This window comes from Tiliqua scincoides, chromosome 7 (assembly GCF_035046505.1).
Source record: "Tiliqua scincoides isolate rTilSci1 chromosome 7, rTilSci1.hap2, whole genome shotgun sequence".
NCBI classification, from domain to species: Eukaryota; Metazoa; Chordata; class Lepidosauria; order Squamata; family Scincidae; genus Tiliqua; species Tiliqua scincoides.
The window spans coordinates 58518900-58532634 of NC_089827.1; the positions used below are offsets into that span (position 1 = coordinate 58518900).

Below are 13735 nucleotides of genomic sequence, written 5' to 3' on the forward strand. Positions count from 1 at the left end.
TTTACGAATCATGGCCTTCGTTATAAGATTGTTGTGCGGGAAAACACAATAAAGGTTGTAAGGTACTTTGCATGTTAAAAATACTGCATAAAACCTTCAAAAAAAGCCTAGGCAGCCAAGGCTTGGTTACAACTCTCACATTTGCATGGCAGCACCTGACCTGACACAGGATTCTGCCTCCTTCATGTCACTCTTACTCTTGCCCTGTTGCAATGGACAAGATAAGCCACCTGCACTCCTCTCTAAGGGCAACCCGAGCCCTGCAATTGCACAGCAGGCTCCTTCTCACCTTGCCAATTTACAGTACCTCCTGATAGCCCTGCATATCTGATAATCCAGTACCATCTGAGTCTCAAAAGTGCCAGATTATTGTCTACTGTAATATTTGCATATTATATTGAAGTCTACTGTATTAATATTTCCCCCAACTGCTTTCCTCTGTTTCTTTTTTTTAGAGGAATTTCCAATGTGAATATGATTTATCTTTCATAGTTCCTCTGCAGCAACATCTCACTCATTTGTGTGTTTATGTACATGCATACATCTAGCTATCTATGGTATCTCGTTAACAAAATTTTATTTCCCACTAAAGAGAGTTGTTGTTGAATTCATTTGTTTAGAACTGTTCCTGGAGGGATTTTTTTTAAGTTGAAAGTGCCCTGAAAAGTTCTTCAAGTGAACAAAATTCTTGCATTACTTAATTTTTGATTATTCAATTCACATTTATTCCAGGTTGGTGCAAGTGGAAGCCAGGTGATAGTGAAAGTTATTTCATTACTTTTTGATACTTGGAAGTACTAAACTGTCAACTTGATCTTTTTCCTGTAGGATGAAAAATATTGGTCAAGGCGAAAGAAGAATAATGTGGCAGCTAAACGATCTCGTGATGCTCGGCGCCTGAAAGAAAACCAGATCACAATCCGAGCTGCCTTTCTGGAGAAGGAAAATACGGCACTGAGGACTGAGGTGGCAGAATTGCGGAAAGAAATGGGAAAATGCAAGAACATTGTCTCTAAATACGAGAGCAGATACGGACCCTTGTAAGCAAACTCTCTTCCCTTATTTTGTTCCTTGGACCTCTCTGCTTTCTGTAGAGACTCCTGAAACTAATGTTTGTGGAGTCTTTGGTGGTATATGTCTATAACCAAGATCCTCTTCTGATCAAATGTTTCTTTTTAAAAATTTAATATATTTAGTGAATTTAGCATTGCCAGTCAAAGAACACTAGTTTGATAACTAGAGGAATAAAAGTTAATTTGTATAGATTGGTTGCTGTTTTGATGTTGATTTCAAAGAGAAGGAAAATATGTTTCCTTTAAATCAATTTTATAATGTGGAAGAAATATGTTGGGAGACACCATGACAGAATGTCTTCCTTGCCTCTCTAAAATGGACATGAAGTACAGGATAAACCATAATTTTCTCCTGCTCTGTTGAGAATAAACAAACATCTTTTTTCAATCCTGGGAATTTTGATTCTAGTGGATAGCAATATGGATTAGTGAGTGTACACTTGTGTAAACCACACTCCTATGACTGTTACTTCTGAAAATTGTGATGAACATGTCAAATGCCTCACTTGCAATGTATGACTTAGTTGAGATCATTTGTCTCTAAATCACTTGTGTTAATTCTTTTTACTAGCATTAATGATGAAGCAGATTCATTTAATGTGTAGTTTCATTCTTAGTCATTTAAGTTAAATATGGCTGGTATCTGTGTGTTTACTAACTTTATTAGCTGCTCTGAGGGACCCAATCCAGACCATATGTTGTCGTTCATGGAAGAAGAGGGGTCAGGACTACAGCAGAGCCAAAGGGTTAAATCACCCCATGCCATCCCATTCTGGGTCAACTTCTCTTTTGTTCCAGCAATTTTAAGTTAGTAAAAACCTCTAAGTAGGGCCACACTGTGTTTAGTGTAGTATATAGTTTGGCCCAAGTTTAAATTGATATAGTAAATTCCTGAACTTCAGAAGCGTGGCTAGTTCTGTTTTTATTAAATAATGACATATTCAACCCTGGTATCCTAAGAATAGTGTGGTTGCTGTGACAGCTTGCCGTGGATTCATCCAAATGATGTATTACCACAGACTTACTTCTGGTTTCCTGGACAGTATAAGGAAGGGATTGCATCACTTTGATGTGAACTATAAAATTCACTAACTTCCAGATTGCCTTAATATCTGATTTCTCTGAGATGACTTTCTTTCAGGCATATTTTTATTCTTGTCTTGAAAGTAATGCACAAAACTTTTCCTATAGTTACTAATAGCTGATAATATTCTCAGTGAAAATGGCATACATTCCTTTGTAATACTATTGGGAATTATTTTAGCATCTGATGGCTTCAAAAACAAGTAAGAGAAATGGTATTTTACATAGTTTAATCTGGGAGCCAATTCAAACGTTTCGTGCATACATCAGAATGCATATGGAGGATTGCTTATTCAAAAGCATCCCGTGTCAAGTTCTTGCTACATAGAAAAACCATTAAGAAGGAAATGTTAATATTTGGATTGGCTTCTGGACATAATAAAATTGGTTATGTTGAATTTGATGTTTGTCTCTGAGTAAGAGAAATTTCAGACATTAATAGTATTTTAGGACAGGATCATCTAAATTTGTTACAGTCAGTAGTTTGCCCTGATTCATATCCTGGTTCATATGCTCTTTTTGAAACCTTTTTCTTTTTTCAGTAAGGAGGGCAGATCAGTGTTGTAAAAAATCTCCAGGACTGAGTACAGATCAAATTCTAACATAGTTTATTCTTAGGAACAGAAACCAGTCTAAACGTGCATAATTCAAATACAGGTACTAGTACCACTTATACTTTTTCGTGATTGCCTTTGTCTCAGTTGAGCCCATTTTCATGCCAGTGATAGCTTAAAACTTCCCAAGTGGTCTACAAGTTGTTTCCTTTATAATGGGGAATTAGTAGCATTCCAGGGAGTGCAATGTAGTAAGATACTGTTGTATGCCAAAATAGTCACATTTTTGCTTTGCTTTATTTAAAGTGACTTATCCGATTCCGAGTGATCCAACTTTAAAGACTCTTAAAATAAAGAAACTAAAAACTACACATGAAACCACGTGTCGTCAGAGTGAATTCACAGTGAAAGATGTGAGGTATTCTGCACAAACAAGTGATGATGACCCTGCTTCCCTGCAAGTACCTCATCTGAACTACCGAAGGGCTGAGCATGATGCAAAGTCTAAGGTCTAATACTACACTGCTTTTTGTACTGCTGTTTTTCCTTGTAACTACAACCTGCAGTACAATTGTTAATTCTTTTCAACCACATTTGGTGCTCCTGTCCTTCAGTTCAGTTTGACAACTTGAATAAGTAGTGGCTTTGGGAGGTGATTCTTGGATGGGAGAGGGAGAAGTCTTAACTAAATGTGACTTACAGTATAATTCTTCAAGAATTTTGTGGGTCTTAAAATCTTTTCTGTGCTTTAGAATGGGTATTAATATTGCAGGTAAATTCTGTTACGCTGTTGGAACAGAGAAAGCTTATGTGGAAAACATGTTAAAAAGAAATATATTTTAGTACAATATACAACCGATATGTTGACTTAAATAGAAGTAATGCAAGATACAGCACATTTTGGCATGCTTGTTATCTTGCAAATGCTAGCAAGTAGGATGCACCTTATTTTCTCAGCTGATAAAAGCTGAATGACTAGGCGCCCAATCCTATCCAATTTTCCAGCACTGGTGCAGCCCCAAGGAAAAGGAGCAAATGTTCTCTTACATTGAGAAGGCCTCTGTGACACCCCCCCCCCCCCACAGCAGGATGCAGGATGCACCCTTTGGCACAGCTGCATCAGTGCTGGAAAGTTGGATATGATTAGGCCCTAGATTTCTGAAGTTAGCACTTTCTCTTAATCTTTATGACATCTTGCAATATTGTTTTAAGACTATTGTAATCACAAGTAGATGCATTCTCACAATCTACTTGTAAGGCATTTTTTATTTCCTTGTTTTCATAAACATACTGTAGTTGTGTGATAAGTGAGGAATGGGGAGTATAGTAAAAAGACTTTTGGTTGCAAAAGAAGGGAGACTCTTATTTTCACCATCTTCTGCTGTTGCCTACCTTGGGAGGAGTGAGATAGGATCACTCAAGAGTTTGTGGCTTCTTTATGTTGCTGAATTGCATGACATTCTTTGGGGTCTCTGATCAAAATGGGGGTAGCTTTTGGGTTGGTCAACTACGTAAATGTTTTGTCCTGATTTTAACTTATTTAATCCAGCCCTGCACTGGATTTGCTGCAAAGTCAGCAATTGTTGTACTAAGTTTTTCTCCTATTTCTTTCTTCTAAACATGTTTTGTATTTGGCCAAGTGTCCAACTCAAGCTGCAGTCCTGTACAAACCTTGATGAGAGTAAGTGCCTCTGAACACAATGGTATTTACTTCTGAGTAGACATGCATAGGATTCCACTGTTAATATGATAAGTAGCGGGCTCATGAGCTTGAAGCATCAGGCAGAATATATTTTAAGCACACATATATATGAGGTAGCAGAAACTATATAGATGAACTATATAGAAACTATATAGATGGTAGCAGAAACTATATAGAAGTAGATAGTGAGGTGAGATGGGGAAAACTGGAATTTCCTTTGTAAAGTGTCCAACAATTTGACAAGTTATACATTAATCATGATCTACATGACATTTTGTAATGGTATAAAAACACATAATAAAGTTCTAGTAAATATTGTAGGCCTGTGGTTTTATTCACTGTAATGTAACTAGCAGAAAAGGAGCCAAAGAATATGTTGAAATACTTACAGTGGGCACCAGTATCTGCGGAGGTTTGGTTCTGGGACTCTATGTGGATACCAGAATCAGTGGATGCTCGATTTATGGTGCATATACAAAGGACTGATTGCAAGTGAAGTTAGGAAGGAGAGAGGCAAGTTAACACAGACCACCTCAGTTCCGTCATCTTTGGTGCCCTGAAAAGACTTACTGGCTATCTGCTGGGTTGGAGCAGCCACCACCATCCAGAAGAGGAGAAAACCCAACAGGCAGGAAGGTAGAGGGTGCTGTGGGGAACGGAGGGCACCTGATGCTGAGGTGGCACCCACCCCAATGAGGACTCTGATGGCTGGTTGGGCTGTTACTGCTGCGCAGCTGCCTGCCACAGAGGGGTGGTGATGCCACATCAGCTCCTGCAGCTGCTGCTCTCTGTAACGGGAACGCAAAGAGCAAGCAGAGGGCAGCAGCTGCAGCAGTGGAGCCCTCCTCCCCAGCTGGCGCCCTCCACCTGTCTGACAGACCCTTTCCTCTTTCTGTCTTTCAAGATGGTGGCAACTTCTCTGAAATGACTGGAAGCTGGTGAATCTCATCAGGGCACTGCCCTGCAAATTGAAAAATACTGTATTTGAAAAAAAAACAAAAAACCTATTCCTCCAACTCCATGAAGGGAAAGCAAAGACTAGAACAAGCAGAGTTGGAGGAATATTTTTTTTCTAATTTGCAGTTGGTTGAATCTGCAGATACAGGACCTATGGATATAGAGAGTTCAGTGTACTAATAAGCATCCTGTTTTGATTAAGAGCTTCTGAAAACTTCTAGAAAGTAAGTGCTGTACTCTACTTTGGTTTGTTTGAAGAGCAAGAGAGCAATTGGGAAAATAGGCTTCTGAGCAGATGCACATTTCCAAATGCGCGCTAAACAGTTCCTAGATTAGATGGAAAGATACACCAATGTGTCCCAGCTTTATGGGGGGATCAACAGTTTTCCATCCATGGATGAGGACCATATAATTGAAAGGCCTTAGAGGTATTGGTTTCAGATTCAAGAGCTGGAACCGGTGAAGGTCCTAACAAAATGGTGGCAGATAATGCTTTGGAGACTACTGATCTAGCCTGTTGTTTTCAGTGTGTAATCTCAACAAAATTAAGAAATCTATATGTTCTGCTCAAAGGCAGATTTTAATTGTTCCAAATTCATAAAGCAATGTGCATATTGTTTAAACATTTCTTGACTGCCAAGAGTCTTTAAAATATGTGAAAGACTTAGTATGAAGATTAAATGTACCAGAAAAAAGAATCAGTATATCCAAACCTTAGTGCCAACCTAGATGATGTACTGCAGTCTCTATAACTTGCATTCAGATCTAGATTTCCAATACCTTTTTTTGCCACATTACAAATATGACTTAAATAACTCTTCATGTTACCTCTTGATCACTAAATTCTTCAACCACACTCTTTTGAGAAGATGTTGCTACAGAACAATAACATATAAAATGCAGTCTAAAACACATTAAATTGTATTAGCAAAAACCATAATATACTTACTTTTGTTGTGTACCTTCATTTCGTGTTGGTGTTGCTCATGACATTAATGTATAAAACCTTCAGCAGTACATCACACTATATTATAGCGGTGTTTCTCAGCCAGCGGTACTTGTACTTGCTGTTTGGCAGCAAGATCAACCATGCAATACGATGAGCAGTGATAGGGAGTTTGGCTTGGCAGGCAGAGCTTCCAGCATGGGCACTTAATACGCTCACAAAAAGCCCTCCTGTCCACCCTTAGCCACTTACCAGGGTTTGTCACGTTGCATCTTGTCTCCCAATCTGGAAGTAACTGGTGATAACATTATCACCAATTACTTCAGGTGGTACTTCCAATAGGTGGACGATATGATGGGGACAAACATTGAGAAATGCTATTTTATAGTGCAGTCATAAAGAAGCCAAATAGCCATATTTCAAGTTAGTTATTTGCAAGGCTTGCTATTAAAGCATATGTTATACTTATCTTTAAAAAATAGTACAACAGTTGTGTGTGCGTGTGTGTGTAAAGATGGCATCACTTTCCGAATGGAATAGTTCTAACTCTTTCTCCATGTCTTACTTGTTTTGTGCTAGGAAGATCTGCTGCTTTAGAACTTTCAATTCGCTTAGAATGTAACGGCTGTAAATGATGGGTATAAACAATGAGCATAATTAGGGCTGCCACATTTCCTTTTTAGAATGTGCTTATCTTGGTAACCAGTTTGTGATGACAACAGAAAAGAACATTCTTAATTTGCACAGATGTCTTTAAATTTTTCTTTAAAGAAATTAGTCAGGAAGCATGCAGTAGTTGTTGCGCAAAGTTTTCAGTATCTTCATTATGTGTTGGAATAACCTTTAATAGAATATCAGAGTGCATTCTGTATGACTGCAGAGCTTCCAAGGAGCAGTTTGTAGGGAACAGTAAGTCTGAATACCCAATGGTTACTCACAGACTACTGAACAGCTAAGAGATAACTGACCCTTAGGAAGGTAATTTGCTAAGGTAGTTTACTGTCATAGTGATCTGATAAAATATCCGTTTTACCTACTGGTTAATTTTTTTTTTTTTAATTTTGGATCTTATCTTTCTTGTTCATATGTAGAAAGATCTCTATAGCTGAATAGGCTTAGCAATGGTACAATTTCTGTTTAGTTGGTTTTTAATATTAGTGTAAGGTTTCTACTTTCAGAGTGATGAGTAAGGTTTAAGGATCAATTTGTGGTTCTTTTTTGTGGTTTCCATGCAGGCTTCATGTGCAATTTAGATGGAGCTTTTGCTTTCTCATTATTTTGTAACATTCATGAGGTAATGGAGACATTTACTCAGTGCTGAGAATATTGAAGCCTTTATATGCTTTGATATTAAGTTTGCAATATTGGTTGCTGTTTTGTATAACTGTTAAAATCCCAGCATCTTTGAGGTTTAGTGGTTTGGTGTTTAGTTTGTTCTGTTTGTTCAAACCATTTTTCCCCTGAAATTTCTCCATGGTATTTCTGTACTGTGTCGTGCTGCCTGGAATAACTCAAGTGATCTAGATGTTGACATTGCTCATGGTATTGCCTAGTGCACAGTTGCTTCTGGCAGGCTTGTCAAGGTAACGGGTGTAGTGGGAGACAACTAGTAGTCGGACTATTGTAAATCTGTCAAAACAAATATAGTTTGGGTAGTCGGAAGTACTAGTTGCTGGGTTCTTGCAAAACCTGCAAACAGCTCTGGACCAGACACTTCTACTTGATTTAAATCCTTTTTTCCCTTTCAAGCAGCTTAATGTTTTGTTTTTTCAAATGGGAGTAGTTTTATGCTGTGGCTGATTCATCCAGAAAAGGTAGCTGTTCAGAACTGAATTGTACCTTCTAATAAACAGAATTCTACTCAAGAAAGGTGCATTGCTTTACTGGTTCTATAGGCACCTTTCCTTTCCTGGAGAAATTAGACCAACATAATTAATCTTTAGTTAAAAGCCACCACCTTTAGTATAAAGGTATACCTTAGCATAGAGTGTGAACATTGCTTTTGCAATCACATGTATCGGACAGGCATGTTTTGAAGAATATTTACATGGGATTCCCAATTGTCTCTCATCCAAGGAATCAGCTGAGTAGCTGCAACATTAAGTGCTTCTAGGCCATTCCCTATGGCCCATGTAGGTACAGTTATTGGGGACCTCGATTGGCTACACTTCCCTATTGAGTGGATACTCTATGGCAAACTCAGGTTTATCTCTTTATAATGTTTAAAATAGCCCTTGTGTTCTTGCAGTTGTAATGCTGATGAATTCAAAATTTTTTCTTCCTTTTAAAATAATTAACAGGCAAAATACAGCCGTGGTATATATTGGCTCAGCTGGAAGCAGCATTTTAGTTCATGTCCCTCTTCCATTCTAAAGGTATTTTAAGGCTAAAATATAAAATAAAATTTTGTGAGTTTTCAAAAGAAGCTGACTGTAATTGGCTGGCTCCTTTGATGTCTTGAAGACATCACCACAATACAGATGTGCATCGCTTAGTGACATTCTGACCGACAGACCGCATATATGATGATGTACAGCAGTAGTTGACACTTCTTGTTGTCCTTGGGAGGCCCCAGAGGTCTCCTCGGGGTCGTACCAGGCCTCCGTAGACCTCAGAATGACCTGCAGAAGCCACTTCCGGTTTGCTTCCGAGATCTATGGAGGCCTGCCACAACCTAGAGGTGGCCTCTGGGACCTCCTGACAACACCAGTACCACACAAAGGTAAGATCACATAACTGCAACATCGCTTAATGATGGGATTCAGAGAATGTACACATACCTGTGCATTTCTTTTGTTCAAACTATTGAAATTTATATATTGTCATGATTGAAAGAAGCATTTCAAGGAGAAGGTTAAAAAAAGAGAAAAATGGGGTAAGAGGAGTCAAGAGCAAGAATTAATAAGAATTGCTTCTTAGAGCTTATCGTATTCTTAATCACCTCATGATATATCATGGTGCTGAAAAAAATGCCAGGTCTAAGGAGAGTTTGACAAATGTAACCAACTCTAAATATGATATTAAATATGCTTTTCCCACATACCTTGTCAATGTACTAATGTTTCTTGCTTCTGGATTCTAGTAATGCATTTTGTGAACATTATTGGAATTTTTCAATAAGGCAGTCTCTCAGTGTGCAGCTGAGGGTATCTTGGTGGGTATTTTGCTGAACTGGGAAAACAATGTGCTTTGAAGTTTCAGGTGGTAAAATGTTTCAAATCCAGGATAAGCAAAATATTTTGTTTTTACATTTGTGTGTCTATAGTGATTTAACATTATTGGAATACTGTATTTTGTATAAGAAGTAACATGTAAATACACTTTAATATTAATCTGTCTTTATGGAGTAATAAGTGCTTCCATTGTAACCTCTGCGAACTTGTTGAAAATTTTAATGCAGCATGGCTTGAAAACTTTTTTCTTAGAGAACTGCAGAAATTAAACAAATTGATGTTGTAGAGTTATCTACACTGCAATGCTCTGTATTTACAAAATGTGTAATAAACTGAAAAAGCAGAGAAAATGAGAATTGGCATGCAAGGTATTTCCTTGGTCATAGAGTTTATTCATAACATTATTCAACTGATCTGATTTGGATGTGAGCCATCCTTTCAGTTACTCACATAACTTCCTGTTGATAAAACACACACACACACTCTCCATGATTTCAGAAACATAAACTGCACTGTATTTTGTCTTCAATGCAATGCTCTTTGCACTTTTCATCAATTGATAATGACCAATCATTAATGATAACGTAAATTAGCTAATAATACTGTTAGTGAATTAATTAGCATTATCTTATCTCTAAAACTTTTCACATTTTGCACGTTTCTTTGTCTAACCAAACATTTTGGTAAACAAAAATTCTGGCTGACTTAACTCTTGAAGGAGAAGTGTTTCACTGAATTTTTCATCAGTCGAGACATTTTATGGAACTGGACAGAAGTCATGGTTAGAACAGTTGGGGAAATCCATGTTTCTCCTTCAGTTAATATCCAGCTTTGGGAGCTTTTGCGCACAGTAAGCTTTCTGTGATATACCCTTGGTTAGTGACATTAACACCTGCTGGTATAACCGCCTTGTCATGGCTTTGAAATAAGTGTAAAGCCTAATTTGCATATAAAGTGGATAATAGGAAGTACTTTTAAAATATGTATCTTTCTAGATCAGGGGTGTCCAAACCCCAGCCCTGGGGCCACTTGCGGCCCTCAAGGCCTCTCAGTGTGGCCCTCAGGGAACCCCCAGTCTCCAATGAGCCTCTGGTCCTCCAGAGATTTATTGGAGCCCACACTGGCCCAACGCAACTGCCCTCAGTGTGAGGGCGACTGACCTCTCGCATGAGCTGTGGGATGAGGGCTCCCTCCACTGCTTGTTGTTTCATGTCTGTGATGCTGCAGCAGCAGCAAATGAAAGGTCAGCCTTGCTTTGTGCAAGGCCTTTTATAGGCCTTGAGCTATTGCAAGACCTTCATTCATTCATATAAGTTCATCTTTAACATATTCATTCATGTAAATGTATGTAAATTTATTCAACTTTTAAATGTAAATTAATTATTCCGCCCCCCCCCAGCCCTGACACTGTCAAAGAGATGATGTGGCCCTCCTGCCAAAAACTTTGGACATCCCTATTCTAGATAAATGCATACTGCATCCTAGCTATGTGAAAGGCATTCAGTGGAGCTCTTTTCCTGCTATGCTTTTCTGAGGTTCTTGCCTAAGAACTTCATGGGTCTCTCCTCTTTTAGCCCCTTCAGTTTGATATAGTGTGGTCTGTCCTTTCAGGTGAAGCAGCAAATGAGCACTTTCAGTTCTGTTTGCTATGTTGAGAAAGTTAGATGCTGTACCGTAAACATCCATTTTGTATTTAAAATGTAAACTTTGCTTTGTTAAATGCTATTGACACTTCTTGCATTTCACCCCTTTAATATGTCCAGTCCATGGTGGGCAAAGTTGTTTCTGTATATATGTTCTGTAGATTAGTCTGTAAAATGCTATTGACTCCTGAATTAAAGGCCTGATACTAAAGTAAGATTATCATTTGTAAAAACAGCTACATAAAATTATTTCCTGTCATATGTCCTATTATTTCTGCAAATTCTCGATCTCTGCTTATTTTTATATACACCTATGCTTAATAAATGACTGATGAAAGGGCTTAAATAGTAGTCCTGAAAGGCTTTGGGCATGGAAATGCCTTTATCTGCCATTCCTCTATATTTCCATATCTTACACTTTTTAAAAGATAAAATTATATGTATATGAATTCTTTGGTTGTGGAATTCAGGTTGGGTTTTCTGGCTGTATTAAAACCTCTCTGCTATGTGTCTTTTTAAAAAAAGAGTTCATTTTAAAAATGTAAAGTTTTGACTGTATTAAATTCTGTTTAGTTTTTTCTTTTAAAAACAATAAAATGTATATTCTATTAAATTAAGATTGAGTTACCATCTAGTCACTGTGCACACAAGCAATCAATTCCTATTGCTATATATATTTAAAACACTTAAATGCCCCCTTCTTGTTATACTTACAGTATTTGATAAATACCAGAGTAGCTTACAGTATTTACAGTAATACAGTATTACAGAGCGACGGTGGCAGAAAACTCGGGATGAATCCGACCGGACACGGAGTAGAGCCCATTACAGAGCCTATTCCGTGGCGGTGGTAGCAGCGAAGAGATCGTTCTTCTCTGCTACCATTGCGTCTGCTGACAACCGTCCGGCAGAGCTGTTCCGTGTGGTGCGGGGCCTCCTCCATCAGCCCCCCCCCAGTAGACCAGGAGGAATACACGGTCAGCCGCTGTGACGTGTTTGCGCAACATTTTGCAGATAAAATCGATTGCATTCGTCACAACTTGGATGCCACATTGACAGTGTCTGATGATGTCCCCTTGGCAACTGCTTGTCCTGTGTTGTGGGATTCTTTTCAGCTTGTACAGCCTGAGGATGTGGACAGACTCCTTTGGAGTGTGAGGCCATCTGCCTGCCTGCTCGACCCTTGCCCAGCTTGGTTGATAAGAGCTGCCCGGGGTGGGCTGGCTGAGTGGACAGGGAGGGTGGTCAACTCTTCCTTGATGGAGGGGACGTTACCACTCGCTTTGAAACGGGCGGTGGTTCGCCCCCTCCTGAAGAAGCCCTCCCTGGATTCCACTGTGTTGGATAACTACCGGCCAGTCTCCAACATCCCGTTTCTGGGCAAGGTAATTGAGTGGGTGGTGGCGTCCCAACTCCAGAGGGTCTTGGATGAAGCGGATTATCTGGATCCTTTTCAATCTGGCTTCAGGCCGGGCTTTGGGACGGAAACCGCCTTGGTCACCTTGGTGGATGACCTACGCCGGGGACTGGACAGGGGGAGTGCGTCCCTGTTGGTCCTGCTGGACCTCTCAGCGGCTTTCGATACCATCGACCATGGTATCCTTCTGGGCCGATTGGCCGAGTTGGGAGCTGGAGGCACTGTTTTGCGGTGGTTCCGCTCCTACTTGGAGGGTCGGTCCCAGATGGTGGTGCTGGGGGATGCCTGTTCGACACCCTGGCCCTTGAGATGTGGGGTGCCACAGGGCTCAATTCTGTCCCCCATGCTATTTAACATCTACATGAAACCGCTGGGAGAGGTCATCCGGGGGTTTGGAGTGGGGTGCCATCAATATGCTGATGACACCCAGCTCTATCTCTCCTTTCCTCCAGACTCCAGGGTGGCGGTTGAGGACTTGGAGCGCTGTCTGGAGGCAGTGAGGATCTGGATGGGGGCTAGCAAGCTGAAATTAAATCCGGATAAGACAGAGGCTCTCCTGGTTAGGAAATCCTCGATGCAGGTGCTGGACTATCGGCTTGCGCTGAATGGGGTTGCACTCCCTCTGAAGGAGCAGGTCCGCAGCTTGGGGGTCCACCTGGACTCGCAGCTGCTCCTGGATTCCCAGGTGGCGGCTGTGGCTAGGGGGGCCTTCGCTCAGCTTCGGCTGGTGCGCCAGCTGCGGCCGTACTTGGATCGTGCAGACCTGGCCACGGTGATCCATGCCTCGGTGACATCGAGATTAGATTACTGTAACGCGCTCTATGTGGGGCTGCCCTTGAAGACGGTTCGGAAACTGCAACTAGTGCAGAATGCGGCAGCCCGTGTGGTTACAGGAGGTAGGCGGTTCAACTCTGTCAGTCCGCTTCTCCAGCGGCTGCACTGGCTGCCCATTCGTTTCCGGGCCCAATTCAAGGTGCTGGTATTGACCTTTAAAGCCCTATACTGCTCTGGACCAGGGTATCTTAGAGATCGCCTGCTCCCATACAATCCGGCTCGCCCTCTCAGGTCATCAGAGAAGGCCTTTTTACAAGTGCCGCTGCCTAGGGAGGTACGTGGGGCGGCTGCAAGAAATAGGGCCTTCTCAGTAGTGGCACCAACGCTATGGAACTCCCTTCCCCTTGACTTAA

The 13735-nt window shown here is 40.4% G+C and overlaps 1 protein-coding gene across 3 annotated transcripts in view; it reads left to right on the forward strand.

The window, feature by feature from the left end:
- Positions 1-11748, forward strand: part of TEF (TEF transcription factor, PAR bZIP family member) — a 33576-nt gene extending 21828 nt beyond the window's left edge. For 2 of the 3 annotated variants that reach the window (XM_066633253.1, XM_066633252.1), the window contains exon 4: positions 829-11748. In XM_066633253.1, coding sequence (XP_066489350.1) covers positions 829-1044 — 216 coding nt within the window. In that variant the 3' untranslated portion in view covers positions 1045-11748. The remainder of the gene's footprint in view (positions 1-828) is intronic. The other variant, XM_066633251.1, reaches the window with a different exon arrangement.
- Positions 11749-13735: the final 1987 nt, after the last annotated feature.